This window comes from Dioscorea cayenensis, chromosome 4, assembly GCF_009730915.1.
Source record: "Dioscorea cayenensis subsp. rotundata cultivar TDr96_F1 chromosome 4, TDr96_F1_v2_PseudoChromosome.rev07_lg8_w22 25.fasta, whole genome shotgun sequence".
Taxonomy (NCBI): Eukaryota; Viridiplantae; Streptophyta; class Magnoliopsida; order Dioscoreales; family Dioscoreaceae; genus Dioscorea; species Dioscorea cayenensis.
This window is the reverse complement of record NC_052474.1, coordinates 8277181-8304924: the sequence shown is the minus strand read 5'-3', so window position 1 is coordinate 8304924 and position 27744 is coordinate 8277181. Positions and strand designations below refer to the sequence as shown.

General features: G+C 38.4%; 2 protein-coding genes across 3 annotated transcripts; both read left to right on the top strand.

Moving 5' to 3' along the window:
* Positions 1-4001: 4001 nt before the first annotated feature.
* On the top strand, positions 4002-4340 carry LOC120258652 (pathogenesis-related genes transcriptional activator PTI5-like). Its single transcript, XM_039266102.1, has one exon. It carries the CDS (start codon positions 4002-4004, stop codon positions 4338-4340), a length of 339 nt encoding a protein of 112 aa, XP_039122036.1.
* A 20855-nt stretch (positions 4341-25195) lies between these two features.
* LOC120259247 (WUSCHEL-related homeobox 9-like) lies at positions 25196-27377 on the top strand. Of its 2 annotated transcripts, XM_039266823.1 has the most exons (4): positions 25196-25451; positions 25627-26328; positions 26934-27124; positions 27245-27377. In XM_039266823.1, the coding sequence occupies exons 1-4, from the start codon at positions 25313-25315 to the stop codon at positions 27248-27250; spliced, it is 1038 nt and encodes a 345-aa protein (XP_039122757.1). In that variant the 5' UTR covers positions 25196-25312; the 3' UTR covers positions 27251-27377. The 2 variants fall into 2 exon arrangements, with proteins under 2 accessions (XP_039122757.1, XP_039122756.1); XM_039266822.1 differs by lacking the exon at positions 27245-27377 and having other exon boundaries at positions 26934-27136.
* The last annotated feature ends 367 nt before the right edge of the window (positions 27378-27744 follow it).

Below are 27744 nucleotides of genomic sequence, written 5' to 3'. Positions count from 1 at the left end.
TTGTTTGTTGGCAACAATGTGTATTTAATTCCATCCTTCTCCAATTTGTACATATTATTTCTCCCAAAATGACGTGCATCTGTGTCATATTGTCATGGCCTACCAAACAATAAACTGCACACATCCATATCAACAACATCATAATATACCTCATCATGGTACTCACCAATAGAGAAAGGCACCCTAGAGCGTTCTGCCACTTCAATCTTTCCTGTTGCTATTTTGATCCATCTTAATGTGTAGGGATTAGGATGCTTTTCTATAGGTAACCCCAACTTCTTCACTGTCTCTTTCCCAATAATATTTTCACAGCTACCACTATCAATAATAACACCAAAGATCTTATTGTTAATAGTGCACCTAGTTCGAAACAACTGATGGTGTTGAGTCTAATCTTCATGTTTTGGGAATAACATCAGTCGCCTTACCACATAGTTCTGCCTTTCATCAGCTTCATAATCTTCATCTTCTTCCTCCTTTTCTACAATATTCACAGTTTCCCTCAAGGGGGACTCATTTGATTTGTGTCCAGGTTGATTACACCTAAAACACTTCCCTACAATAGGTTTAACGTAGGATTTTCTGATCTCCTGACTTTTTTATCTTTCTCTTCAACACTAGGCCATTTTCCTGACTCCTTATCTCCTTGATAGCGGCTGTTACATTGAGCAGAATATTCTTGAGCTCCTTGAGTAGTCTTTAATTTTTCATTGGACCCCGCAGTCCTGTAACTATCATAATTTCTCCTACTTCGCTATTGCTGCATTAACTCTGCCTTTAGGGCCATATTCTTCGCCTCAAATAAGGTAAGGATAACTTGTACACCAATTCTGTCTCTGAGTGATGGCCTCAACCCCTCCAAATATCTCGCAACCTGCTGCCTTTCTGACTCCAGGAGGTTGTTTCTTTCAACCAGTCTCATGAATTCTGTAGTGTATTCATAAACAAACCGACTGCCTTGTTGACAACGTTGGTATTGTTAAAATAGGATTTGCTCAAAATCTAGAGGTGGAAACTCCCTCTTCAATAAATACTTCATCCTGTACCAAGTTCGTACATGATCTTTACCTTCTCATTCTCTCCTAGATTGAATCCTTCCCCACCATGCCGATGCTCCCCTTTCAAACGGCACGCCACCAAACGGACTCACTTCTCTAGAGGAGTCTCCATATAATCAAAGAATCGGTCTATTTCTACAATCCAGTCTAGAAACTCTTCTATACCCATGCTTCCTTTGAAAGAAGGAATATCCACCTTCAAACAGAAATCCCCATTGTCCCTTTCAACACCTCCATAATGATTTCTCGCCCTTTGACCCTCATATGGTTGATGACGACCAAACCGATTTGGTTCAAAATCATCTTCTTCCTCTGAATCATCATCTTAGCAGATAATCTATCTACAGATAGGAATAGAACCACGCCTATCAATAGGATCACCGCAGACAACTCCACTCCCGACCTTCTATTGTCAACTCGCCTCATGTGTGCATCAATTCTTAGAGCATCCAGACGATCCACAAGTTCTTCAAAGTCCTCTTCAAAACACCAGAGTTTGAGATCCATCCATTGCTCCAGACATCGCTCCAATCGTTGGAACGCCTCTTTCCCCAGAGGGGCTCTAGCCTCCTAATCAACATAAAAAATTATGAAGACCATCACCATCGCAACCAGTTGACATCCTCTATCTGGTACCACCTGATGCAGCGGATACACAGATCAATAGAAAGAGAAATTTTTTTTTGTTTTGGAAAATTATTCAATACCTTCATTGCTTCAAAGTTACAAGCATTTATAATAATGGAAACCCTAAAAAAACCTTGAAATGCAAAAAGATCCCTAAGAATAAACAAAATTAAAAGAAATAAAATAAAACATAAATAAGACTTAATAAAAGTCTATAAAAGTAAAGATCTTCCTTTAGTCTGAATCAGTTCTCAATTTGACTTCTCTGTAAAATCATGGAATCAAAATCTGTGCAAATAATATATTGCTCACAAGATCACAAACATACAAGTATAACATACGAAAGAAAAACAGAATATAATGAGAGAATTTACTCATGTTCGATCTTTGAACAATTTCAGACTTTTCCTGGTTTTTGGTATTTATTGAGATTTGAAGGATTCCCTATCAACTTTAGTCAAATGAGAATCCTCTATCAAACACGTCTTAAATGATAAGATTGTACCAAACCCAAGTCAAATTTTGAGATAACAAAAACTAAGATCTACCCAATCAAATATAACAAAAGCTAAAAATTCTCACATTGATCCATTAAAAAAAAGATCAAATATGAAACACAAGTCACAGATTTACAGATCAAACTCCAGTACCAAAGATCTATCAAATTAACAAGAAATAGAGATCTAGCACAAAAATCCAATGGAACTGGATGCGATTATTCACAATAAAATTGAACAAAAAACATAGAAATTTAATGAAAAATCTGGAGGCGATACCTGTGGAGATGAGTCCACAACAAGACACTCTGATGCGACTCCTCTTCTCTCTTTCTCTTGCTCTTGGAAACTCAACAAGCTACAAGCTTCTTACTTGTTGAAATAGCAATACGGCGAAAATCACCAAAACAAATCACTAAAAACCAAAATTTCCCCAAAAAAATCACAAGAAAAAGAAGCGCACTTGATGATTTCCTCCAATCTAGCCCCCAAAAGTTCTTTTCTTCACGCTTGCTCTCTCTCTCTCTCTCTCTCTCACACACTCGAAGGTTTGATGTTTTCTTTGTTTCTGGAAATCAGGGATTATAAAGAAGAATTGAGGGAAATTGATTGTTTGTGAGGGCTACTTTAGTAATTTGACAACCCCAAAATAGCTTCTTAGAAGTACTTTTCTGAGAAACGGGGTAGATTATGAAAAAAGATAAATTTCAGCTTTTTTCACAGTTTCTGCCCAAAACCCCAAACAAACAAGTATTTTAAAACCCAGAAGTGCTTAACTTATAAAAAAAACCACTTCTAGGCTTTGAAAAAACCAATCCATATACCCCATTATCAGTTTTGTTCATTCACTGTTTATTAGGTCCCTATGATAGAGACCGTATTCTCCATTCTTTCAGTGTTATATGGCTAGGGCGATTTACCATCGTGGAATTATGGTTCATACATATCATCTTGGACGCATATAACAGACCGTCGTTGCTCCGTGTATTAGCTTGCTCTATATAGTAAATTTTTATAGGGTTGTTTAACCATCATAGCTGGTGCACCTCCATCTCTGATGGCGCTTATTGCTTTTATTAAAAAAAAATAATTAAATATTTCACTCAACCTTGACTGTGATAGTTAAGTGGTAATAAATGACTCCTATGCAAAATGTCTCTGGTTTGCCCACATTATCAGAAAAAAATAAAAAAATAAAAATAAAAATAAAAATTTGAACCAAAACCAACGCGTGTGAAGACCAACTACTAATCAGTCCTCGTGAATCATACTTTTCTCAATTTTTCTTAAATTTTATCGAAAATGAAAATAAAACGTGGGTCTTAGGGCATTGACTAGGTCACCAATTAAATAATTCCCAGAAAATTTCCATCAAAGCAGGCGTAAAAGTCAAACTTCCAGAAAGAAAACGACGACCACGAAACCGACCAGGGGTCCCACTTTGTCTAGAACCAGAAACAATAGGACCCACCATAGTCCACGTCAACGGCCGAACAAAATAGACCGAAGAATCTAAATTACCCATCTCCTCCCTACCATTCTTCAAAATTTACTTAAAAAAACCCACTAGGTTTTTCATCGTAATTAATTCCAAAACAAAGGGGCTAAACAGAACCAATCTGTTCCATTTCCACAACGTCAATCAATAAGAAAAAAACATAGAGAGTTTCAACTTGGATTCAATTTTAGTGTTAGACCGCCATTGATCAAGAGAGGAAGCTCGCAGCCATGGCTTCATCCTCTCAAGAAGACCTCCCACTGAACGAGAATGACTCTCAGGACATGGTGATATTCGAGGTGCTAAGCGAGGGCGTCAGCCATGGCTGAACCCGGGATTGGTGGAGGTGGTGCCGTGCTGGGTCGGCGACGAGCTGCTGAGCCAAGCGAGCATGGGGTGAAGAAGCGGTACAGAGGAGTGAGGAGACGACCATGGGGAAGTATGCAGCTGAGATTAGGGACTCGGCGAGGCAAGGGGGCGAGGTTGTGGCTAGGGACGTTTGAGACAGCGGAAGAGGCGGCCATGGCGTATGATAGGGCGGCATTTAGGATGCGTGGGGCTAAGGCTATGTTGAACTTCCCGCCTGGAGTTGTGGTCGCCGGTGCCGGACTTAAGGGTAGGGTCGCTGGTGGTGCTGGTGGTGGTGGTGGTGTGAAGTAGTTGGAATTGGTAAGAGTTTGTGGTGTTCATGAAGGAAGTGCAAGCAAGTTGAGTACAAGGAATTCAGAGATGTGTTAGAGTTAGGGTTAGGGTTAGGGTTAGGGTTAGTGTTTGGGTTGAAGAGGAGAAAATGTATGTGTATTAAGTGTGAATGAATGAATGCATGCCTGCGTGCATGCATGCATTCATTCATGCATGCGTTGGAGGTTTTTGTGTCTGTGTTTTGGATTGATCAGCTGTCTTTGTGGTTTAAGTTCTTGTTAGTAATTATGTTTGTTCTATATATTTTTATATCAAATAGAAAAATATTTGAGAATATTAATTAGCCAAGGGCATTCATAGCTTATTGGCACCGGTCCTGTGTCCGAATGATGAAAGGTCAAATCTTTTAAAAGCCCGTACACGTGCATGCTCTAAATGTGATTTGCCCACTTTGTAAAAAAAAAAAAATTTTTAGATCAGAGGTGGTATATATATATGTTGCTAGATTAATTGATGTAAGTTGCATATGTATGAGTCTGTTTCTTAGTTTTGACTAAGCTTTGTAAGTTGGCCTACTTAATTAAGAATCTTCCAATTGATCCTTCTTCTCTTAATTAACTAGACTTCATAGAGGATTGAGGTTGGAGTGTTTGGATTGATAACTTCTTTCTTAATTTCCATTCTATATATGTTTTTATTCTTCTTCCATTGAATGAAGATAAAGAATAAGTGTTAAGTTGCCAAATGCTAGTTGAAGCTTAGATATTTGTATCCATAAGAGAATGTTCCAAAATATGACATATATATTGCGTAAATTTATGTATCGAATTAGGTATATAGGATTTACTAGATATCTTGTCATATATTAGTGATTAGATAAATAGGGAAATTGTTTAAGATGATTAATTAGAGGTGATGTAGGTGTCACATATGTAAGCAATGTGATCAGCTATATATATATATATATTAGATAAATTTTTAGTTTCGTTTAAGTCTCCATCGATCTAACCTTTGAATAAGCATGATACCAACTACATCATTTACAGATATTCTCCATATATGTTTCTTAATTATTGTCCCTAACTTTGAACTTTCTAGGAAAAGAATACTCTCCATCTATCACCATCAACGCATAAAAATATCATGATCTTTATAACCAATATTATCTTTGCAAATATGCTTTAATTTGTATATATATATATATATATATAGAAAGAGAAAGAACAAAAAGGAAGGAGACCAAGAAGGCATAACTAAAATTTATCAGTTTGATTAAATTTTCATTTTACTTATACATGCAAAAAGGAAGGAGACCAAGAAGGCATAACTAAAATTTATCAGTTTGATTAAATTTTCATTTTACTTATACATGTACCTGATCTTTCCATCTAACCAAACACAAGAAAACAGTGTCTTGTAATTTTGTTTTCAGTCCTTAATATTATTATTTAGCACAAATTTCAACTAATAGTGATCCACACCACTTTCAGCTTATGAAGATCTGGGACATCGGATGGTGATCCTCGCCTTCGCTATTTACCTTATGTGTTTTGTTTTAATTTGTTGTTAGTTGTTTTGGTTTGCTTCATCCCTTATGATTGCTTCTGTTTTCTTGTTCTTGGTCTTTTTAAGGTGGATAAACCACTTCAATTAATAAAGGTAGAACCAACCAGAAAAACTTGGCGAACAAAAACCTCTCTTACCACAAGAAGTGATAAAGGGAAACAAAACAAACTCCCTACGAGAATGAAGGATCATCCTCCCAAACTGAAACATAAAAAGGACTACTCCGTGCTCCGATCTGGTGCATCCTCGGGCTGCATTATCCCCCTGTCCCTCCGGCTCCTAGACTCAAGGAACTCAAGGCTTCGATCAGCGTAGCCATGGTATCTTCCGGTTCGCCTTTAGCACCATCCGCAAGAGCATTGAACCACGACAGCGAGCATACGATTAATACATAACAGAATGCAAGTAGCAGGCAAAATTTTATCATTGAAAATTCTATCATTGCGTGCAATCCAAATATTCCAGACTAACGCCTTGACCACTAAGTCCACTGCTACCCTACTGTTGGGCCGCACAGCTCCCCTCCACTCTCGCCACACCCCAATCATTGAAGTCGGAGGCTCCGGAACGCCCAGCAGCCTGCGAAAGTAGCCCCACACTTCCCTGGCAACAGGGCACTTAAGGAACAGGTGATCCACAGATTCTGTATCCGCATGGCACATGACACAAGTTGCAGTTGGGAGTTTGTTACATCGTCTTAATTCCAGGTTGTCCATTGTCAAAATCTTATTTTTCCAGACCAACCAGTTAAAAATGTTAATCTTCTTTGGGCATTTACTTTTCCAAAAGAATTTTGCAATTTCACACCTCACACCCCCATCAATAAGGAAGTTATTGAGTGACTTTTCTGGAGAAAGCCCCGGTTCCATTAAGCGCCCATCTTTTTTTATGTCCTTCACATCATTCCCACTATTCCGCCACCCTATCTCTAATTTGAACTAAATCGCATCCCTCATGGAAGGGGTGCCCCTCGAGCAAGTGTGCCAAATCCTTGAAAGAAGCGTCATCGTCGTCCACACCTCTACATCGATCATGCCACACATACATGGGTGCTTTGCCGTTGAGCCATCTATCTTTCCAGAAGAAAGTGTTCGCACCAGAATTAACTTCACTTAGGGACACGACGACCGTAAGATCGGGATACACGCTCGGGGACCCCATGTCGGAAGAGCGACATCCTTCCCTCCTTTTAGTGAACAGATCCCCGCAACTACTACCGTAATTAAAACCGGATCACCTCGGCTCCTCCCCAATCTCATCATTTGCTAACTTCCACCACCACTTCCCCAGAGAGCCAGTTGAAGTGATGAAGATCGAGGATCCCCCAGCCACCTTGCTCCTTGGCCCGGCACAGCGCTTTCCAGTTAACTAACCTACACCCAGGTTTATCAATGTCTGGCCCCGACCATAAAAAATCCCTTCTTATCCGGTCAATGGCTTTTAATCACCCACGCAGCGATGGGCGAAGATAGACATCCAATAAGTTGGAATTGCCGACAACACCGAGTTTAACGGGGTATCGCCCGCCATGATGGAAAGATACCTACTCTTCCAGAAGTTAATCGCTACGCACTTTAGCAATAAGGCCTTCCCACTCCTGCTTACGGGGCCTTCCTCCTGAGATTGGGATGCCCAAGTAAGTAACCGGTAACAACCCTACATTACAGTTCAAAGTCCCCGCAGCTACCTCCTCAGGGTGCACCCCTTTCTTTGCCGAGTAAAGACACGTCTTAGAGAAGTTCATCTGGAGGCCGGACAAACCTTCGAACAGGAATAAAATTAGTTTGATGATTCTGAGATCCTCCAAACCACCTGAAGTGAAAATCAGTAAGTCATCCGCATAATGAAGGTTGCACTTGTTATGAAAATTACCCAGTGGCACCCCCACCAAGACCCTTGATGCTAGGGCATGTTCAAAAATTGTGCTAAGAACATCAGTAACCAAGATGAAAAGTAATGGAGATAAAGGATCTCCTTGCCGCAGACCCCGACGGTAACGGATATAACCATTCGGAGCCCCGTTAACCAGCACATTAGCTTTAGTAGAGGATAGGATGCTCTCAATCCATCCCATCCACCTGCTACCAAAGCCCCGAGCTTTGAGCAAGTCCAAAAGGAATTCCCAGTCCACCATATCGAAAGCCTTCGCGAAATCCACTTTCAAGATGTACCCCGGAAGTCTCCTTTTATTCATGCTAAAAATCAGCTCCTCAGCCATCGCCACGTTGTCCAGAATGCATCTCCCCTTCAGAAATACAGATTGGGAATTGTCCACTAAATTGTCCATCACCTTACTGAGCCTAGTAGCCATAATTTTGGAAACAATTTTAAGAGATGAATTAATAAGACTGATGGGTCTATAGTCTCCCGGGGATTCAGGTGACACCACCTTGGGGATGAGCACAATGTTCGCCCAGTTGATCCTTTCTAAATTAGCTCTTCCAAAATAGAAATCCTCACAGAGCTTGAAAATGTCGTCCTTGACCGTCTCCCAGAATTTGTTGAAGAAGTGGATCGGGAATCCATCCGGTCCCGGGGCTTTATCCCCCCTAGACTGAAGACCGCATCCTTAACCTCAATCATTGTAAAAGGCCTATCCAGCCCAGTCAAATCCACATGTCTCTTGTTTGCTAAGAGCTTAGACAAGTCCACCTTGAGTCTTTATGTCCGCTTGCTTCCAAATTGTTGTTGAAACCGATTAACAAGCATCCTTCCCACCGCTTTTGGGTCCGAGATGAGCCTACCCTCATGAAAGAAACCCGGGATAAGGTTCCGGCATTTCCTCCCATTCACCATAGAGTGGAAGAATTTAGTGTTCTCGTCATCTTCCTGCAGCCACTGAAGCCTCGACCTTTGCCGCCAGTAAATTTCCTCTTGCTTACGAATATCTTGTAACGAATTCAAAAGGTGGAGCTCCTGACCAAGCTCATCCGGTGACAAATTCCTAGCCTCCTTAAGGACATTTAACTTCTCCACCTCATGTAGAAGGTTAAGCTTCTTCAACTTGATAGACCCAAAACAAACTTTGGCCCATCTCCTTAGCCGCTCCCTGAGACCAGCCAGTTTCTTAGCAACCACAAAAGCACCACAGCCTTCAGGAGTCATCTCCATCCACCATTGCTGCACAAGGTGCATAAAACCCTCCGCCATAAACCACACTAGCTCGAACCTAAAGTTTCTAGGGATAGAGCAGTGTCCCCCCACTTCGTGCCGGATGGGGACATGATCCGATCCTAGCCTAGGTAAACTATTTTGGACCATACATGGGAAGCGATCAGTCCAGGCGACGTTCACAAAAAATCGGTCCAGTTTCACCCAAATAGGGTCCACCTGCCCGTTGGTCCAAGAGTATCTCCTCCCAACTGCCATCGGTTCACAAAGATGGACTTCCTGAAGAAACCGATTAGCCGAATGAAGATCCCTCGGGTTTGGGGTCCCAGACGGTTTATCTTCAATGGAGAAAATGGCATTGAAGTCCCCACATAGTACCCAGGGAATTAGGGGATCACCACTACAACCCCTTAACTCCTCCCAGAACCCAAGTTTCAAGTCTCTCGCAATAGGACCGTAAACCGAAGTGCATCTCCAGCAAAAGTTGTCTCTCTTGTCGCGAAACTCCAGCGTGATGCTAAAAGCCCCCACCTGTTCAAGTTTCCCAACGATATTAGTGCTATTCCACCCGACAATCATCCCTCCCGATGTCCCATCAGCCGGGGCGACCGCAAATTGATCCAACCTAGAACCCCCAATCTCTCTCCACATAGCTTGCGAAACCGACGCTAGTTTGGACTCCTGCAAGCAGCACACATCCGCATGGTGGAGACAAAGAAAATCCTTAACCAGGAATCTTTTTGCCGGTCTCCCCAGGCCCCTAACATTCCAAGTGATAATATTCATAAACACTGATGTGGAACGCGGACCTCAGAAGAGGTCTCCGCCTGACCTGCCACATGGATCGTGCGGGCCAACTCTAGTAAACGTAGACTATTCAAGCTAACACTAGCAGAGTCAGAAAAATCAATACCGCAAGCATTGCAATAACTGATAAGTTGTTCATTAGTCCAGTCGGAAATAAGAAGAGGTTTATGTGTAGTACCTTCTTGCACCCCTTCTTGCACAGTCTTCTTCTTAGAAGATTTTGGCGGTTCGGGGATAAACCCCGCCTCTTCGTTAAATCTTGAAGACGGCTTCTTTTGTCTCTCGCTTCTTCTGGAGCCCACTGGGGGTTCTTTGCCCCCGACCGAGCTCTGCTCTTGCAATCCGGGAAGCAATTCCCTCAGATTTCTCTCAAACTCCGAGGTGGAGTCGTTCGAGCCGTCCTCCCCGTCTGAGGTCAGTTTCTCTTCCGACAGCGAATCCCCCTTCCCCTCATGCAATTCTGGAACCCTTGATCCACCACCCCTGTCTCCCCTCAGACCTGCAGGAAAAAGGGCCCATACCCCCTCTGAGAGTTTCCAAATAAAGCCTGTAGGAGGCATCACCTCTGGGTACACCGTGACATCTCCGAGATCAATATTCGCAGGGAGATCAAAAGCACCAATGTCACCCCTCGGCAGTGGGTTCTCTACTGTCTTTGAGTGTCCTCCCCCGAGATTTGGGTCAACCGCCTGTCCAACCAGTGTCCCAGAACAGTGAAGAGATCCCATCAATCCCCTATCCACCTCACATAAGAGTGTAGGATCTTTTAGCCCACTAGTAGCAATCTCCAGCCCATCTTCTTGAGTCAGGCCCATTTCATGGCCCACTTCCTCTGCAATTGGGTCTAAGCCCATCAGGTTCCAATCGAGGCCCGAATCAATTTCAAAAGGGATTAGACCCAACCGCTGGCCCGACTCAATAAAACGGCTCCCCTTAATCGCCTCATTCCCTTTAACTTTGTTCCGAAGCAGCAGGAGGCACACCAGCCCGTCGCACATCCGTCGCCACTCGGCACGGGTGTCAGCTCGCAACCTCGTCGGCGACAACCCTCGTCAACTCGTCGGCCGCGACAACCCTCGATCTCTCGCAACTTGCCACGTGTCACGGTCCCTGTTCGATACCCGCCGTACGAGCGGCCGAGCTCTCCACTCAACACGCGACGCCATCGAGCCGCTCCCCTTCACTGACTCACGTCGCTTCTCTCCCACAAGCTCGGATACCTGAGCCCCACTGGTCTTCCCACAGTGACCAGCGGTCCGACCCGGGTCGGACGGTCGGCGGGATCCTCCCCCCGGTCGCTCACTGTGAAGGTTCAGACGTGAGCCTTCTTCGCGGGAGCTTAGCTCGACCGACGGCATGTTAACGTTACCCTCTCCGTGGGAGCTACGCTCAACCGACAGAGATGAGCATCCTTGGTCCTTCTTGTCGATAGCTCGGCGCTGCAATATCGTTAGCCCTCCTCCTCTATCCGGCCCCCCTGGCTTGCATCCACCCTCTCCCGAGCCCTCCTCCGTAGTTCTCCTATACCGTTCAACCCTTCCCAGTCTCTCAGCTGGTAGATCCCGCTGAGCAGCAGGTAGTTCCGTAGCAGTGTCTCCTCCATTCCGGGCCGTCTCCCACAGCACATACCTCCCCGAAGTACGACAGAACTCCGGCAGAACTCCTCTCTCCTCCGTGAGAAGAACATGGTATCTTCTCATGCCAAAAGAGAAATCGAGCTCCATCGGCAACTCCACCCCCCGTCGACGCCTCACCAGAGCCTTCACAAACTTCTTATGAGGCTCAGCCGCTTTAGATAAAGCGATAAGATCGCCCGCCGGCCGTATGACCTGATCAATGATGCTCCAGCACTACCCGTGGAGCGGGAGATTCCAAATCGAGATCCACTTCCCCTCCCCGTCCGCACGGCCGAAGGCCCCCACCTCCGAAGTCTAGTGTGCCAAGTTCAGCCTACATTTACCGTCCCTTGTCATAGCTTCGAAAGTTTTGAGCTTTACCACCTCCCGAACGACATCCCTGTTCTCGAAAGGCAGGAGAAAAGAGTTCTCGTTCAATGGGACCGCCGGGCCTGCCATCTTGTAGTTAAGGATCGAAGGTAGGATCTCCAGCACACTCCTTCGTGGACCCTCCTCCTTCGTGGACTACGCCGATCCTCAACCGGACACCGAGCAGCAACATGTCCAACTCCGGAGCAGCGCAGACACACCACTTGGTGCCGACAGTCCACCGTGGAGTGAGACGTTCGGAAACATCTACCACAAGCTCCCTCCCGCGGTGACCGTGGTCTCTTCGTTCCCACCACCACCTTCCTCTCCATGCGAGGCTCGTTCCTCCGCTGTCCAGCCGTGGTGTGCTCACCCGACGAAGAGGAGCAAGCCGCCTGCGCATAAGAAAACCCCGGTCTGATCCCAGCGTCTCCTACCACCATCTTGCCCTTCCTCTCCTTTGCCGTGGCGTCACCGGCCTCTAAGCTTGCCGGGTCGCCGCTCCAAAGATCGTCCAAGAGGCTCCGCTTCTCCATCCGTCAAGACAATTGTGTTTGACCTTCATACTTCATTTTGGGATTAATTTATTTATTTTTTCAATAAATTTGTGATTTATCCATTTTATTCCAAAAAAAAAATTTAACTAATAGAATTTTGTATCAAAATAATCTCTTAAAAAAGTTTAAATACTTGAATTGATTAACATCTAATTAATATTTAAGCATGAATTATGAAAAACAAAAAGAGAAATAGAAGACATATGTTCATACCAAAATCTTGGTTTTAGAGATTGAAAACAAGGAAAAACAGTTGGTTCACCCTAAAGAGTTTAAATTAAAAGGATTATCACTTGAAGGTTGTCAAAATACAAGATTTGCTAAAAAGAAAAATAAATATTTAGCATCAGTTTACCAAATTGTATAAAAGTTTATATTTGGCTTATAACAAATGCAAAATTATATATCCAGTAGAAAATATAAAGATTAGTTGAATTTTTAATATTACTAGAAGCTCACTATGGAGAGACTCTATATTTCATTGGAATTTGAATCAATTGATGAAAAGTTAAGCATTAGAGATTAATTTTTGTAACACCCCAAATTAACTTCATATAAAGTTATAAAGCATTTAATTCTCCTTGTTCCCTTCACAATTAATCTACAATTTTATTAATATACACTACTATATAACATGAAAAGATGTAGTTCCATTAATGAATTAACTACCCTCAATTATATTCTCTTGAAAATTGAAAATGTTGACATTTATACTTGTATATTCACGCCAAATATTCTGTTCGATAGTTGATTGATATTATACTGTTGTATATCAATTTATTTTCTCTTTAAAAATATGTTAATCCTTTTTTACAAGCTATGTTTATATTGTTACTATCTGGATATGAGATTAAGTATGAAGGAGAAAGTGAAAACAAGTCTTCAGATCTTAGAAGAAAAGAAAAGAGCAAAGAAAAAAAATGTAAGGCTGGAAAAACTCAAAGGATTTCACTTAGCTCGTCTTTTTCTCCACTAGAGAGCAATTACATAATTTCAAAGTGACCAGCCCAAAACAACACTAACTCTAACACACCTGACACAAACATGACTTTGATTGATAATATAGTACAAGAAAACTATTATCATACCTTATAAAACACAAACAGACGAAACCCACTACACACAACTTCCCACAAAGCCAATTCATCAGGTTCTCAACATATTAGCTCCTTCAAACTTCAACCACGTGATTTTAAATCACTCTTTTAACACCTTCCCTTGATTCAAAATCACAGATACCAAGCATTGCTCTTATGTAGTTGTGTTTCTGAACTCCCAAAGGCTTAGTAAAAATATCAGCTAACTGATTCTCAGTATTACAGTGCTTCAGTTCTATTACCCACTTGAGATCAAATCACGTATGAAATGGAAGCAAATATCGATATGTTTCGTTCTTCCATGCAGCTCCGGGTTTTTGGCAATTGTGATCGTGGACTTGTTGTCGCAACATACTATCGTAGCCTCCTTTGTTTCATTCCACAATCTTCCAGCATCTTTCGCAACCAAACAGCTTAACATGCTGCAGTTGTCACTGCCACATATTCTGCCTCCGTTGTCGATAGTGCTATGATGTCTTGCTTCCTTGATCCCCACGATACAACCCCAGTTCTAAGGTTAAAGATCATCCCGGATGTGCTCTTCCTAAAATCAATGCAACCTCCCCAATCGCTATCTGAATATCTTTGCAACCTGCATTCCATGCTCCTTGAATAACATAGTCTAAGGTTCTTTGTTCCACACAGATATCCCAAGAGACTTTTTCCAGCTCCAAGGTGCTGCTTGGTGGGATTAGACATGAATCTAGATAATATTCCAACAGCATAGGATATATCTGGGCGTGTATGTGTCAAATAAAGCAATTTTCCTATAAGTCTTCTATAAACCCAGACATCAGCCTTTCCAATGCCATCATTTGCTTGCATTTTGTCATTCATGTTCATGGGTGTTGCAGCAGGTTTGCACGATTGCATTCCAAATGACTTAAGTATATTTTCCACATATTTTCTCTGTGTAACAAAAATGCCATCTTCACTCTGTTTAACTTCAAGTGCAAGGAAGTAATTTAGTGTGCCCAAGTCCGTCATCTCAATGTCAAGCTTGAACAACTCCAACATCTTCAGCGAAGAGCTCATGTAAACAATGTCGTCAACATAAATGCACATTAATAGCATGTGATCATCTTCACTCTTCTTCATGCAAAGTGTGTGTTCATTAGCATTTCTCTCAAAACCCTACTACAACAAGTGGCAGTCAATTCTTGCATACCAAGCTCTAGGCGCTTGTCTCAAACCATATAGGGCCTTCCTTAATTTATACACTTTACTTTCATCTCCAGTCTTCACATATCCAATCGGCTATTCCACATAGACTGCCTCTTGTATTACTCCATTCAAGAAGGCCGACTTGACGTCGAAATGATACATTCGCCAATTCAATTGTGTCGTAAGTGCGAAAAGAACTCTTACCATTTCTATCCTTGCAATTGGCTCGAAGACCTCTTCAAAGTCAATCCCTGCTTGTTGTACATATCCCTTAGCGACTAGACGAGCTTTAAACTTCTGAATATTACCTTTTGAATCATACTTGGTATTGTACACCCATTTAAGACCTATCACTTTCTTGCCTAGTGGAAGATCCATCAACTCCCACGTCTCATTTCTCTCAATTGAGGTGAGCTCTTCATCCATAGCCTTTCTCCAAAAACCATCTTCGGATGCTTCTTCATAAGTGACCAGGTCTACAACATTTAGAACAAAAGTACAGTTCTCATAAATATCAGTTAACCTCACCTTCCTTGCTGGTGAACCATCAGTTTGTACTATTTGTGGAGCTTCACATTTTGAAGTGTTGCTGGTGGTGAATTCAGCTTCTGAAGTGTTGCTGGTGGTGTATTCAGTAATCTCAGTACCACCAAAGATAACATTCTCCTCAGCAATCAAAGGAGGATCTTCTAGTGTCCTTGAATCCGTTGCACTTCCTTCTCCCCAACTTTGGAGTGGTGTTCTTGTAGAAACAGATGCTACTTTCTTCCAATTCCAGCTATCATTTTCATGAAACGGCACATCACGACTGATAATGACTTTGTGAGTTTTTGGATTGTACAACTTGTAGGCTTTGGAGTTCATGCTGTATCCAATGAAGATGCACTTCTCTGTTTTCTCATCCAACTTATGTAGTTTTCGCTTAGGAATCAAGGAGAACGCAATACATCCGAAAGTCCTTAGATGACTAACGGAGGGCTTCATAGCATACCAAGCTTGATACGGTGTCATTCCAATTACTGCACTTGTAGGAGAAAAATTAATCAAGTAAGTAGCAGTAACCACAGCCTCTGCCCAGAAGGAGTTTGGAAGCCTCTTGTTCTTCAGTAGATACCTAGTCATCTCCATGATGGAAAGAAATTTCTTTCCACCACTCCGTTCTGCTGGGGTGTGTAAGGTGCGGTGAGTTCTCGTTTGATGTCGTGGTCTTCACAGTAGGCAATGAAGTCCTTGTTCATGAATTCTCCACCCCTATCCGAGCGTAGTGGCTTAACTTCATATCCTGATTGCTTCTCAACAAGGATTCTAAATTTTCGGAAAAACACCAATGCATCAGCCTTGTACTTCATGCAAAATACCCAACACATTCGACTACGATCATCAACAAACAACAAAAAATATTTGTTAACCCCCCTTCCCCTCCCCAATGGACTCTGTTTGCATATTGCATAGGACCATAAATATCTATGTGTACAAGGTGAAGGTTCTCAGTAGCTTTCCAAGCTTTTCCCACAAGAAATGGGTTTCTACTTTGCTTCCCGGCAACACAGTCTTCGCACTTATCTCCTTCCATGATGTGTGGCAGCCCCTCTACCATTTCTTCTTGTTCCAACTGTTTCAATCCTTTGTAATTCAAGTGGCCATATCTCTCATGCCACAATTTTGAATTCTTCTGAACACTTTCAGCTACATTCAAGCTCCCCATGTTAACTACATCAAGAGGAAACATATTATTATGTGTATGTGGTATGCTAATCAGTTGCACTCCTGTCTTTGAGTCATGAATAGTGCAAGCTTCATTTTCAAATAGAACCGAGTAACCACTTGACAACAATTGTCCTGCTCTCAAAGATTGTGAGCTAATCCGGGGACGAATTGAACATTGTGAAGGAGCTTCACTCCTCCCTGCAAAGTGTTCAGAGCCACTGTGCCTTTTCCTTCGACGGAGATCTCCTTGTTATCACCCAACCGAACACCAATTTTAAAGCTTTCATCTAGATTTCTGAAGAGATTCCGTTCACCTGACATATGGTTGGAGCAACCACTGTCCATGCACCAACCACACGGTATCATTTTGAACTCTTGACCCATGTTGTACCCATGGTTTAAAAAGGCGATTGAGGCTTACGCCTCGAGGCACGTCTCAAGGCAAGAGGGTGATGGCTTGGCTCGAGGCATACGCTTCCATGGCCGGTGGCGAAGCTTACGCCTCAACCGGGTGAGGCGCTCCGCCTCAAGGCTCGCCGCCTCGAGGCTCAAGAGGCGTACACCCCTCAAGAAGTAGAAAAAAATGGCTAAGAACTAAGAAGGGGACGGTTGTTGCGGAGGTCGGAGAGGATGCGGACACTGAGGATGCGGTTTCAGTGGTTGCGAACCTGGCGTCTTTGAGCGGGTGATGATGGTGGCGACGTGGCGTACAGAGATCCTCAAATCATTGATTCATCATCAATGAACGGGTGGTGGAGGCTAGGGTTTACAAACTTATCATCATCATCAAACCATTATCAACGAATGAGATTATTTGAAAATAAAAATTAATTATATAATAATATATCAAAGATGTTAATAAAAATTATTAAAAAATTTATAATTTAAATAATATCAATCATTATCATTATCAATGGACGGTGGAGGCTAGGGTTTTTACAAACTTATAATCATCAAATCATTATCCATTAATTAGATTATTCTAAAATAAAAATTAATTATATAATATATATATTAATAATATATCAAAGATGATAATAAAAATTATAAAAATATTTAATATGTTTATAATTTAAATATTAATTTAACACTAATAATTAATATAAATTTATAATAATTTAAAATTATAAAAACAATTTCTTAGTAATTAAATCAACTATGAAGTAAGTTTAAGTTAAAAAAAAATATGAAAAACTAAAGACAATGAATCATTTTATTATGAATTTTATGATTATTTAGTCTATATTATGAATTATTATTTACATTTTTCAAGTTTTTGTTGAGGTTTACGCCTCGGATCGCCTCGAGGCTTACGCCTCGCCTCATAAGAGCAAAACGCCTCAAGTACACCTTTCGCCTTTTTAAACCTTGGTTGTACCATGAATAGATTACTTTCTTCCGTCTCCTCTGCAATGAGAGTGGCTGGCTTTTCTTGTTTCTCTGCATTTTTGTCTCTAAACCAACAGTCTACTCGAACATGGTCATACCTCTTACATAGGTGACATTGAACACTGCTTTTGTAAGTTGAATGTTCACTCTGCTACTGATTCAAGTCTGAACCTCTCGATCTTCCTCTACCTCGACCTCTTGCCCGAGGCCAACTTCTACCTCATCCTCGATACGAATATTCATCACTTTTCTTGAATCCCGATGCTTCACCCTGCACATGGAGCACTTTCTTTTCGGCATCATCAGCTTGGCTTTTAAGTCGAGCTTCTTAAGCTCGTAAGGATCCGCTTAGCTTAGTCATGGTTAGTTTGGTTAAGTCTTTCGATTCTTTAATTGCAACCACCACATGATTGAACTTAGGTCCTAAGCTTCTCATCACTTTAATTACCCATCACCATGGATTTCGACAGAGTGTCTCTTAAGCACAGCATTTGATTGGCTAGGTCTGTCACTTTGGAGATGTAGTTCTGCACTTCTTCATTGTCCTTGATACGTAGATTCTCAAAAGACTGCTTTAAAGCTTGCAGCTTTACTGCCATGACTTTGGTGGTTCCCTGAAACTCCCTCTTTAGAGTATCCCAAGTGCCTTTGGAGGTCTTAAGAGCAGCAATCCGTGAAAACAAAGGACGATGCAAAGCATGTTAGATGAGAAACAGAGCATGAGCATCTCTCTTCTTGTTTTCTTTCACCTTAGCTTCATCATCTTCTTCTAAGTAACCATTTTCAACCAGATCCCAGAGATCATGAGACCTAATAGTGTTTCCATTATAATAATCCAGTGTTGGTACTCTTCCCCGTCAAAAACTAGCACTGAAGTCTGAGATATATGCTGTGGATTACTACTATTGGACGCCATAAGTCACTCCGACGCACAGGATTAGTGATGAGCTTTGTAGGATCGCAATCTCTCTGATACCACTGTTACAATCTGGATTTGAGATTAAGTATGAAGAAGGAAGTGAAAACAAGTCTTCAGATCTTAGAAGAAAAGAAAGGAGCAAAAAAAAAAAAATGTTAGGCTGGAAGAACTCAAAGGATTTCACTTAGCTTGTCATTTTCTCCGCTGGAGAGCAATTACATAATTTCAAAGTGACCAGCCCAAAACAACACTAACTCCAATACACCTGACACAAACATGACTTTGATTGATAACATAGTACAAGACAAACTATTATCATACCCCATAAAACACAAACAGACAAAACCCACTACACAACTTCCCACAAAACCAATTCATCAGGTTCTCAACATATTAGCTCCTTCAAACTTCAGCCACTTGATTTTAAATCACTCTTTTTAACATATATAAATTATTTCAATATATATATACATATAAACAATACATCATCTTTAGACTATGGGCATTCATAAAATATCTACAAAGACGAAAAAGTAATATAGAGGACAAATGGGTTAATATATCATCTAAAGAATATAGACTATACTGTAGACTGTAGGCGTTCATAGATAGAATATGCAAAGAAAAAAATAAAAGAAATAAGATGAATGTGGTTTAAATTTAGGAAAATGACATCTGCAAAGACGAAAACCAATGGATCAATACATATCTGTAGGCTGTAGATGTTCATAAAACAGTTCGTCCTTGGATCAAATTAATATTTTTTTTTTAAAGAAAATCCAACCTAACATAAAACTTATACAAGTGAGGTGAGTCTCACAGGCATACCGTCAAAACAAACCTTTGTTTAAATTAACCAATATAAAACTTTCAACATAAACAACATTCCTCACGAAAAAAGTACTAAGAAGCGGAGGGCATGCTACATAGAAGCAAGGATTTAAAAAAACCGGATCGGGTTGGTGAACCCGGTTGATCAACCGGGTTCATGGTTCAACCGGTTCAACCGGTTCGACCGGCCGGTCCAACATTTTTTATTTTTTTAAATTTTTGTTAAAATAAGAAATGTCAAAAAATCATAAAATTATAAAAAAAAATTCAAAAAAATCAACAAAAATGCCCATTCATATTAGTGAATAACTCTTGATTAATAACTCTTGACGTTATTAAAATTGTTCAACCGGATTTAATTTTTTCAAATAAATAAATATTTAAAAATTAAAATAATAATAATAAATAAGTAAAAATAACTTCAAAAATAAAGAAAAAATAATAATAAAGATACAAAATTACATATTGCAAATTTAAATTACCTTTATAAGGTCACAAAGTCTTAACTTTATATAAAAATTAAAAATTTTTTTAAAAATACAAATATACAAGGATACAACTATACAACAAATATTAAAAAAATAAAGAATTAAATAAAAATATAAGTATACAAGTATACAACAATAATGATTAAAAAAATAAAAAAACCAAACCATTGAAATGTTTGGTTTAATACTTTAATACTTTAATTTTTAATGATTTAATTGTTGATTAGCGTAAAAATTATAAGTTAATTATAATAAATTAATGATAATAAATCATAATATATTAATATCTTCAAGTATTTTTGTTTTTCAAGTATTTTGTGACTTTTTTTGCCTTTTTTTGAAATTTGGACCGAGTTAATGAGTTTATTAACTTTATTTAAGTTTTTTTAATTATAAAATAAATAAACTAATTAAATAATTTAAATTAATAAATTGGCCGGTCCGGTTCAACCGGTTCACCGGTTCACCGGTTGAACCGGTTGAACCGGCCGGCCCGGTTCTTTACTATTTTATGTGAGTAATCGGACCGGTTTATCGGCCGGTTCCCGGTTCAACCGGTTCAACCGGCCGGTCCGGTCCCGTTTTTAAATCATAGATAGAAACCCACACCAACATATATAATAATAAATCCAAGTGTATACAAACACTTCACCAAAATTTCCCATGAGATTTTAACCTTAAGTCTATAAACTCAGAAACCTCAGTAAATTATATATCATCTAATTTAAAAATTTTTATATGATAATACTGCTAAACACATACACATAAAAATTATTTAAATATTAAATATATTTCATTAGAGAATTAATCAATCTTGAGAAATACTTTCGAGTAATAGGAGAACTTCCGGTTAAAATTTTTTTGGAACATCTAGTTGGAACTAAATAACTACATCTTTATTGTTAAACTCTCCGACCTTAATTTTTTATTATAATTAACATTGATCGATTTTGTTTTTCATATTCATAGCCACATGCGAAAATATTGAAGCTGGAGAATTCCATATCAACAACATTCAAACGAAACATTGACTTCCTATAGGTTACGACATCCACTACTATATATATATATATATATACCGACCCCCAACCCCCGCTCAAAGTAATTAACCTCTCCTCCTAGTACCACTTTAGATGGATCATCCAACTAGTTATGACGATTGTTAAGGGTGTCACTTGTATATTCCCTTATGTTGATGTTTTTCTTCTGATAAGTCTTATCTTATTACTAGTAGATTCTGTGACACACTACTTTTGTAATATTAGTACACTTGTTTTCTTAATTACCATCATCCGATATTATTTATCCACTTTTATCAATGTATATATATATATATATATTCCATTACACCTAATAGTAATAGTGTCACTTTATCGGGTGTGTTTTAATTTCTTTTACCTTAATTAAGGCTTGTCTCACTTTTAGTTTATTTTTTGGCCCTTCTTATGAAAACCACTGACCCAACTATCAAAAGCTAGCCTAACTAGATCTCACAAAAGTAAATTAACTAAACTGATATAACCTCAACATCAAAACCAGGAGCATGAAGGACTTAAACACACATACAGACACAAACACATGATGAATTAATTAAAAAAACAAGCATCCAAAACAACCCACATCTCTCCTTATATTCTTCCCCCAATGATTTCTGTGCCACTGTATATATTTAGATAATTAATTAACCACATCTCTCTCTCTCTCTCTCTCTCTCTCTCTCTCATATTCATAGTATTCAAGGTATTGAATTAATTAGATGCATCATATATATATAAATAATTTTGGTGGTCATGTGGGTGCATTGAAGCAGGGCATGTTTGGTGCATGTGTGTTGGCTAACGTTGCATGCATGCATGCAGTCCAGTTATACACAGCAACAGCACCTGCACCCGCTTATCCCGCTTCACCCTCAACTCTCTCCACATGTCTACTTTATGCCTTTACTATCTCTATTTATATATATATATATATATATATATATATATATATATATATATATATATATATATATATATATATGTTTATATTTTTTTATTTATGGCAGATATAAAGAATATTGAATAAACCTTTACCTAACTCACATATATTTATATATGAGCAGTCATATAAATGTTGAACTTGATATGAACCATATATATATATATATATATATATGCAACCAATATATATATATATATCATTAATTAAAGACACACCACCAAACACAGAAGTTATGAGATTTTGATGTATATATAGGGATTAACTCTTATTAATATTCTACTCTTTTTCCTCTTCTTATTCTGCATGTCTTTCTTTGTTTTCTTTTACTGTTTGTGAATAGTAGTGGGTGTGCATGTATGTACGTGATTGCTTAAATAGTATATATACTGCAAGGCTGCAACTCAATGTAATTAACTAAAATGATCTTTTCCATATTAATGAGATGTAGGTGGTGTCAGGGCAATCTCTAGTTTATTTACTGATTCTCAGTGCTAAAAATGTGGCAAGATTTATCATTTGACATTATTTCTAATTAATGAGTTAGTGTTAGTTCACACCAAGGAGTCAAATTTTTTTTCATTAATTTATAATATAATTATTAACCGTATTGCTATAAGATAATTGAATTTGTATGTCCTCTAATTATATAGGTAGTGGCATTAATTTGATTCATGTTTTTTTTTAATCTTTAAGGTGGTCATAAAATTGTTGTGTAATTTATTCGTAACAATAAATATACAATAAATTGAAACCTATATTTTGGCATCTTATCTCACATCAAGCATGTGCGGATGAGAAGACAAATCAATGCATTCATGCATTATATATTCACCTCATGTGTGTTCTTTGCTTGATTCTCTAGTCTTTCTTCCATTTCACTCTGGTTATTCATAAATTCATTTTTATGAATTACACTTCATATTATATATTTCATCAATCACCCACACAAAATTATACCAAATATTATAAATAATTCACCTTTGTTGTCTTTTTTTTTGTTATTTTTCTCGATTTGTTGCTCTCTCTCTCTGAACTAGTTTGTTGTTTGTTTGTAGTTGTATTCTCTTACTTTTTTAATGCATGTGGCTATTATTTTTTTGAAAAAAAGTATACCAAATATATAGATATACATAAATATACATATGTATATACACATATATCTATATATTAGCCATTACAAGAACTTGGATCATAATTAGAATTGTTATGCTATATATACTATATTGCTCTATAAGTTTAACTTTCAATTACTTAAAATAATAATAATAATGATATCATGCTTTTGAAAAATTTAGTATAAGAAAAAGGCTCTTTTTCACCCTTTTTTGTAAAGATGGCAAAAAGTTATACATGATTAAATGGATTAGGGGTTTAACTCAAATAAATGAATAATCCCCAAAAATGCAACCCAATTGGTTTGAAAATGTTTGAGATTTTTTTGGTCAAAAAGTCTTGTCTTCACTTTAATGGATCAGAAAAAAAGCTCCATTTTCTTGGAAGTTGGAAACCATACCTTTTTGCCCACATAGGCCTCATGTCTAACAATAAGTACACTTGTATAGTTCCATTTTCATTCACAACTTTTCTTTATTATATACATATATAGATCATGAGAATTTTCACAGGTTTTAATGAAATCCTATGAATTAGTGTATATACGATTTGACCAATTTAAATGACATCCTATGAAAAGACCCTCCTTGTATATTTATAAGGTTAATTTCAATCATTTTCTACACAAACCAGTGCTTTTAATACTTTTTTTAGTATTTTTGTTACATCATATTAACCAATTATAAATTAAAATATAAATACTTTGCTTTCCTATTAAGTATTATAGAAACATTTGCACATAACCATATATTAATTAACTAAAATAATTACTACATCTGCAATAAGGTAATGGTATATATTTAATTCCTGCTCCTCCTAATTTAGAGATCAAGGATTCCAATCCCACCTCTAGTTTGTTCACATTTCTCATAAATAAATAAATAAATAATACTTAAGTTTCTAAATTTGAATGGAGTTCATTTACCACCAACAATTAATAACAATTAATACGAATTATACCACAATTAACACCTTTCCATGCATTAAATATATTTACTCACATATATATACACACGCACACTAACACTTATGAGTAGACATTTTATTAAATAAAAAATAAAATAATTATACATTTTTATCATATTTTAAATAAAAATAAATAAAACTATACTAATTTAAATGATAGAAGCTTGTGGTATTTAAATAAGTAGTTTAAATGTAAACATTTTAATATAAAAAGAAAAACACTTATCAAGAAAGATTTATTTTTCATATTATTCTTAATATCTAGTCACGGACTGATTTAGAGATTATAATTCTTAATAAAAGGGATGAGTTCAAAACTTATAAAAAACAAAAATAAAAAAAGTCAAGCCATTTTAAACAATTATATATAGTGAAAAATCAATATTTATAATTAGAATTAAAAAAATTCTAATAATTAGAAGAAAAAAAAAGGGCCCTCGAGTCAATCCAAACCAAGCCACACCTCACCATGCCCGAAATAACCCCAAAAGCAAAGCCATAACTCCTCACTCTCTCTCTCTCTCTCTCTCTCTCTGTGTCATAGTTATCTCATTCTCTCACTTCACCATTTTCCAATCAAATCCTGTTTTCGTGCCATTCTTGACTTTCAAAACCTCACAACATTTACTCTTCTGCAACAACCTCCTTCCATTAGAATAATCCCTCACTAAATATCCCTTCATTAATGCTCTTTCTCTCTCTCTCTCTCCTTCTTCAAGTCTAAGATAGATAGAAAGATAGATAGATATCAAAAAAGTCATCTTCTTATATCTCTCACTCTATCTCTGAAACCACATCTCCATCACTCTGAAAAGCTCACCACCTTTCCTTGCAGTGATGGAGAGAGTACTACTAATAAGGCCCCAGCAGAAGGCTCTTTCCTTGTCTGTTTTGCTTGGCATACGAGGGAATTCCAGTGTACTTTCAGTAGTGGCCTTCTCCACTTGATCTTTAATGCATACTCTGTCAAGGTCCATCATCATCTCTTTCTTTCTTTCTTTCTTTCTTTCTTTCCTTCCTTTCCTTCTTCTCTCTTTGTTTTTAATGGTGTTTTTCCATTGAATGATTGAATACAGTGGTTGTTGAATTGAAACCCTATTGCACATCCCTATATATATATATAATTGATATCTAGACAGACAGGTTGATAGATTATAAAGAAAGAGATATATATATATATATATATACACAGAGGGGCCGGGAGAGAGAGAAAAGATCAGTAAGGGTTAATTTCTGAAAAGAAAAAGCCTTGCTTTCCTCTAAACAAAAGAAGCAGCAGCAGCAGCATCATCATCATCAACAACATCATCATGGCCTCATCCAACAGGCACTGGCCTAGCTTGTTCAAGTCCAAACCTTGCAACACTCACCACCAATGGCAATCTGACATCAACCACTCTTCTTCTCTCCTTTCAAGCTCCTGCCAGAAACCTCCCTTCTCTTCTGCTGGTATCTATTCTTCTTCATCATTGCTACATTATTATCTTTATCTTTATCTTTATCTTTATGGTCTGTATCTTTCTTTCTGCACTTCATTTTAGGGTTAAGGTTAGGGTTAGGGTTTTTGTTTTTTTTTTTAAAAAGAAAAAAAAATGGAATGGAGAATTCATATTATTCATGGCAGGTTCAGTAAATGATGAGAGAACTCCGGAGCCAAAACCAAGATGGAACCCTAAACCGGAGCAAATCAGGATCTTGGAAGCAATCTTCAACTCAGGCATGGTGAATCCTCCCAGAGATGAGATTCGCCGGATAAGAGCTCAGCTTCAGGAGTACGGTCAGGTCGGCGACGCCAATGTCTTTTATTGGTTTCAGAACCGCAAGTCTCGGAGCAAACACAAGCAACGTCAGCTCGCCGGCCGCTCACCTCGCTCTAACACCACAACCATCACTACTAATGCTATTACTAACACTAGTCATGCAATCAAAGCTTTTGATCCTTCTTCATCTTCTTCATCATCTTCCGACCGATCATCAGGTGGTTCAGATAAAACTCCTCCACCACCAACTTCAATGGTAAATTCCATCATTGAATTGTCAGCTTCACCTACACCATCAGTGAACCAGACATTGATACATGGCACTACTACTCACACTGAGCTCTCCGGTGAGCATTTCTTCTTCCCAGCACCACCACCGCAGGGATACTACTTCTCTGATCTCATGGGTGTTGTCTCTGCTCCGGAGAATGGCCTCTGGAGTGATCTTATCTCACAAGAGAATGCAAAAGCTGGTGCTGGTGCTGGTGCTATGGATGTCACTGAGATGACCACAAACACAAACACTGCAAATAATACTATTACTAGTCATGTCAATGAGTTACAAGGTATGTGAATAATAATAATTATTATTATTATTGTTAAAATAATAATATATTATTTGTTTTATGTGCTTTTATATCTTGTCTATCATGTTTATATTATCTATCAATCTGTCATTCTATCTATGTACTCATGTCTTGTCATTTTGGTGTTAGTGTTGTCTTCTATCTTTGGTCTATGTTGGGAGATGAACACACACTTGGTTGGCACTTGAATGACTGAAATTGTTCAAAAAGAGCCAAGAAAAACCAGAGAGTTAAGGGGGTAACAGTGTCACCTATGATTGAAGAGATGGATCAATGGAGAAACCCTAACTTGCTGTGTTGTGTTGTCTTGTCACTGAGATTCTAGGGTTTTTTACTTTTCTTACCTCCACTCTGCTGAAATGACTTTCTCTTAAGTCTTCCATTAAAGCAGGTGTAGTACTTCTTTCTAGATTGAACGTGTGCATGGCTTTAGGATAATAATGCACATAATCACACTGCACTAACACACATACACTAGAACTAGAAAAAAATATGTATGTAATTCATACATATATATAAGTAAATATATATCATATTAATGGTTTTTTGCTTTTATGTTATTCTTGATGATTAATATATAATAGGAATGGGAGGGGTGAATAAATTGATGGTATTTATAAATGAGGTGGTGTTCGAGGTGGTGGCCGGGCCGCTGAATGTCCGGGAAGCGTTCGGGGAGGAGGCGGTCCTCCTCCACGCCTCCGGCCAACCAGTGCTCACCGATGAATTTGGTGTCACTCTGCAACCCCTTCAACATGGAGCTTCCTACTATTTGGTCATCTTCTAAGCATTTCCTTAAGTTTAATTTCTATTCAATTATCACAATGGAGAGACATATAACATTTTTCTCAATTAATGAACATAAATGTATGTTTCTTTTGTTTCTATGGTGCAGGTTTAAGGGAATTGGAGAACTTGGATGTAATGGAGTTTTTCTTTTTGTGGTCTTTAATGGTCCTTTATTGTCATTAGTATTATATCCATGTCTTGTATCTTGTTGTATTTCTCAAGGACTAATTAAGCTTCTCTAGTATTATATATGTGGAGAGTCTTATATATATATATATATATATATATATTTCATATGATTGCTTCAATTGCATGCTATGTGTGATCTTGATCTATTAATGTCATTACTGTTTGCCTTTTAACATTTGAAAACAATGTTGAAAATGAGTGTAAGTTGAAATTGCATTTTTATAAATTAGAGGTGAAATTTTTAAGTGACCTTATCACTTATCATTTGGAGGATTCAAAATGAATTTTCTTTAATAAACATAAAATGAGTTTATATTATAAAAAAATCATTAAAATACAATTTCTTGTTCAAATTAAACAAATTAGAAAATGACAAGAACAAAAAGAAGGAAGAGTGAATGAAAAGAAAGCAAAAGG

Bases quoted from the DNA above. Each gene is read 5' to 3' on its own strand.
- LOC120259247 (XM_039266822.1), top strand. From the start codon at position 25,313: ATGGCCTCATCCAACAGGCACTGGCCTAGCTTGTTCAAGTCCAAACCT. The intron at 25,452-25,626 runs GTATCTATTCTT...TATTCATGGCAG, and splicing joins ACCTCCCTTCTCTTCTGCTG to GTTCAGTAAATGATGAGAGA. The intron at 26,329-26,933 runs GTATGTGAATAA...AATATATAATAG, and splicing joins TCATGTCAATGAGTTACAAG to GAATGGGAGGGGTGAATAAA.
- LOC120258652 (XM_039266102.1), top strand. From the start codon at position 4,002: ATGGCTGAACCCGGGATTGGTGGAGGTGGTGCCGTGCTGGGTCGGCGA.